The sequence below is a fragment of the Notothenia coriiceps genome, unplaced genomic scaffold (assembly GCF_000735185.1).
Source record: "Notothenia coriiceps isolate Sejong01 unplaced genomic scaffold, NC01 NC01_scaffold00010603, whole genome shotgun sequence".
Taxonomy (NCBI): domain Eukaryota; kingdom Metazoa; phylum Chordata; class Actinopteri; order Perciformes; family Nototheniidae; genus Notothenia; species Notothenia coriiceps.
Genome location: NW_011343304.1, coordinates 1536 through 5758, shown reverse-complemented (window position 1 = coordinate 5758; position 4223 = coordinate 1536). Strand labels below are relative to the sequence as shown.

The following is a 4223-nucleotide window of genomic DNA, read 5'->3' as shown; positions in this document are numbered from 1 at the left end:
AGGGCTACAAGAAACGAAGTGAGTAGCCTACAAGATTGAAGCTGGTCAGATAACGAACGAGTAAATGAAAACGGAATGAGGCGGAGAAGTGTGTGTGTGTGTGTGTATGTGTATGTGTATGTGTATGTGTGTGTGTGTGTGTGTGTGTGTGTGTGTGAGAGAGAGATTAAAATAGCCCAATTGCTTTTACAATAAATAAACATTGAATGTGTTTAATTGAATAGTAAAGGGGTTTAACGTTAGTGGCAGGGTGTGTGTGAGAGAGAATAAATAAGACAGCCCAATATTTTAAAAAATTGTTATTCTTTTCCCCCGCATATTTAGCATATTTAGCATATTTAGCATATTTAGCATATTTCCGCATATTTCGCAACTTCCCGCAATTTCACCGCATAAAATCACATAAAAAGCATGTTTAATCGCATAATCAAGGATTTTAGCCCGCGTTTTTCTGGAGGGTCTAATAAACGTTGTGTTTTAAAATGTGTTAAAACACAACACACTTAAATGAAAGAGAAAGAAAGTGGGAAGTCTCACCTGTTCTTTGTCCTTGAGCATCCTCTCCACGGTCGCACTCTTCTCGCTCACTGCCGTCAGCTCAAACTCCTTCTCTCTGAGCAGCAGTGAGAACTGCATGTTGGTTTCCTGCAGCGCTCTGAACTCGGACTCCTTCTCTCGAGAGCGCGACGCCACCAGCTCGTTCTCCTCCTTCAGCTGCCTCCCGTCCAGCTCCAGGATCAGAGCGCGCTCCTTCAGGTTGGTCACGGCCTGCTTCAGCACCTCGTTATCGTTGTCGCGGTTGCGCAGCGCCTCACTCACGTGGCCCAGCTGGTCTCCTTTGCTTTTGATGAGCAGGTCTTTCTCCCTGACGGACCTCTGCAGGGCCTCCAGCCTCTCTTTGACCAGCCGCACCTCCTCCAGCTGATTCCTCTGCTCGCTGTCCGTGTCCGACGCCGAGTTGGACAGCCGGTGGTTGTTCTCCTGAAGAGTCCTGATCATGTGTTCCTTCTCGGCTAACTGACTTCGCAATCTGGTGATTTCTTCCCGCGGTTTCTCACCGCTTGATGTCGGGGGGGGGTGCTGGCTCGGAGCATCAGCTACGCCTTCTGGAGTCGGGGCGACGCAGTCCAGTTTCCCCAGCAGCACGTCTTTCGTGGTGCTGAGCTGCGAGATGCTCTGCTGCACCTGAGCCAGCTCCTGACTCAGACTCCCGAGCCTCCTCTCCTTGTGCTCGTAGCTCTGGATCAGCCCGGCGTAATCCACGGACAGCTTGGAGGAGCAGTCGCTGTCGGCAGAGACTTGTCCCTGCAGCTTCATCAGCTCGTCCTGCAGCTGCGCAGACTCGTGCTGCATGTTCTTCACCGTGGTGATCACCTGCTGCTTCCACTCCTCCATCTTCTTCACCTGTTGCTTCAGCGTGTCTCGCTCCTGCAGCAGCTCCTCGAACTGGTTGCTGCTCACGCCCCCGGAGCCCCCGCCGCTCTCCCCTCCCGACGCCTGGAGCACCGTCACCAGCGTCTGGCACTTCTGCGTGAGCGCGTCGATCTCGATGTCTTTCTCTCGGATGATGCGCGACAGGTTCTGGATGGTCTCCTTGAACATCTCCTGGCTCCCCGAGGGGTCGCTCATGGTGGAGAGGCGCTGGTTCTCCTGCTGCAGCTTCAGCAGCGCCGCCTCCTTCCCCTGGATGATGTCCATGAGGCGGTGGTAGTCGGAGCGCAGCTGGCTGTTCTCCCTGGCCTTCTCGTTGAGCACGGCGATCACCTGCTCCCTCTCCACGGCGTACGCCTGCAGCTGCTGCTGGAGGTACATGACGTCCTGGCTGTGGCCGCCCCCTGTTGCCATGGAGACCCGAGCATGCAGCGCCTGGATCTCCAGGTCCTTCTGCAGGACCATCTGAGACAGTTTTCCTGCCTCCTCCCGGGACACCACCAGCTGATCCAGCTGTCGGGTCAGCGAGATGTTCTTCTCGTTCAGCTGGGTGATCTCCGTCTCCTTCTCCTTGATGCCTCTCACCAGCTTGTCGATTTCCACCTTGGACAGGTCGTGTTTCTCGTTGTCGTTGTCCTGATTCAGAGTCTGGCTCTTCTCCTCCTGCAGGATGACGTCTCCCTGCACGACGGGGGAGTGCACTCCACTCTCGCTGAGCTGGTCCTGGAGGCGGGACACCTCCTGGTCTCTGGCGCGGATCAGCCGGTCGTAGTTGAGTGTCGTCTGCTGATGGCGAGCGTGAGCCCGCTCCAGCTCCGTCTGCTGAGCCTGTGAGGACTGCTGAGACAGGAGCATGGAGGCCTGCAGCTCCTCCGTGCACCTCCTCAGAGTGTGCAGCTCCTCTTCCAGTGTGTCCCTGGACACCTTGAGCTGCGCGATCTCCGCCTCCAGCTCCGTGATGATGTCTAAAGTCCGCGGCTCGGTCAGAGGTGGAGGTCTGCTCTGCTGATCCCTGATTCGGTCGATCTCCTCTTTCAAATGGCTGTTCTCCTCCTTCATGCCTCCCAGGTGTTTCTCCTTCTCCTCCAGCGCCACTTTCAGAGCCCCCGCCTCCTTCTTCACCGCCGAAATGCTGTTCTGCATCTCCTTCTGCAGATCTGACGCGTTCTGTTTCAACGTGTCCATGAAGACGTCCTTCTCCTGCAGCAGGTCCGTCAGCTGCTTCTGCCCGGCGACAGTGATGGAGAGCATCTCGTTGGCGTCTCGGCGGTCGGACGCCTGCTGCTCGGCGTCTCTCCTGAGCTGAGCGATCTCCAGGTCCTTGTCCTGGTTCAGCTTGACGGCTCTCTCGTGCTCCACCTGTAGAGCCGAGGCGTCCATGGAGCGGGCCCTGCTCAGATCCTCGATGGTCTGCTGGTATTGTTTCGTCTGCTGGGCTAACGTCCTCTCCGCCTGCCCCAGCTCTCCCTCCAGCTGACCTTTCTCCAGCTTCAGAGCCTCGATGCGAGTGTCCTTCTCCCGTAGCGTCCTGCTCAGAGCCGCCTGGCTTTCCTTCTGCTGCTTGGTCAGTTCTTCACTTTCCCCCTGAGCATGCTCACTCTCTTCCTTCAACCTTCTGTTCTCCATCTTCAACTCGTAATCCTCCGACAGCGCCTTCTCCTGAGAGCTCCTCGTCTCCTTTAATTCCCTCCTCAGGTCGGACAAGTCCCTCTCCTTGGCTGCTAGCTTCTCTTCACTTCCTGTCTCCCTCTCCTCACCCAGCGCTGCTTCAGCACCAGATAGCTGTTCCTCTCGCTCCCGCAGAGTCTCCTTCAGCGCTGTGATTTCTCTCCTTGCCTCCTTGCTCTGCCCGTGTGCACTTCCCAGTTTGTCCTTCAGCTCCTTCACCGAGCGCTCCAGCTGCTGTTTGCCCATATGCATGTCGTTCAGGGTGAAGGCGCTCTGGCTCGTTTTCTCCTTCTGGCTCTCCAGCTCTCCCTCCAGCGCTCTCCTCTGGTCTCTGGTTGTGTTCAGCTCTGCAGACAGAGAGGACAGCTCCGCCTCGGCCTCCTTCAGCTGAGCAGAGAGCTGCTCCTTCACAGAGATCATGTGCTGGAGACAGAAACAATTGAAACAAAACACAAATATGTAAATATTCCATTTTTCTCTTATTGTGAAGGATTCCTACATCTTTTCCTTTTTAAATGAGTTGTTTTTTCAAATTTTCTCTTGATTTTTTATATATATTTTGCTCAACATGACGCGTTCACAATGTCTTCATTCATTAAAAACTCAATAGGCCAAATATGGAAGGAGTAAGTTAGTCATTTATTATTTCACACGTTCATATCACCACAATGTGGGAGATCTTAGTACGTTTAAAGTCCTAAACATTTCTATTCATATGCACCCGGAATGAGATATTTCTTACAGGCTTTTATAGAGTCTGTAAAGGATCAAATACAGGCAACACTTTCTACCAGTGCTTCTCAAAGTGTGGTCCGCTGGTGGTCCGTGAGCACCCCCTAGTGGTCCGTGAGTATATTGGTACAATTTCACATTTGAAATAAATAAATACATTTAAGTTTTCCGCACTCTCGCGGGACTATCTCCGCAATGGATCGAGGTTAAGTTTCACTTTCGATTGCATGATATAGCCCAGTGCAACACCTTCGTCACACATGTTGCCACTTGTTTATACCATCTTCAGGCGATTTGTAATATATTCTAGAAAAACGATGTGTTTTTTTTTGTGGAGTTAGGTGGTCCGCAAGTTTTTTTTTATTGGTTAAGTGGTCCTTGGTATGAAAAAG

General features: G+C 53.0%; 1 protein-coding gene across 1 annotated transcript in view; it reads right to left on the bottom strand.

Annotated features, from left to right (window-relative positions):
* Window positions 1-503: 503 nt before the first annotated feature.
* The window catches only part of LOC104946116 (thyroid receptor-interacting protein 11), a gene marked incomplete at both ends in the record, with an annotated part of 4987 nt that continues 1267 nt past the window's right edge, over window positions 504-4223 (bottom strand). The window contains one exon of the mRNA XM_010771877.1: window positions 504-3522. Within this exon, the coding sequence (XP_010770179.1) occupies window positions 504-3522 (3019 nt within the window). The remainder of the gene's footprint in view (window positions 3523-4223) is intronic.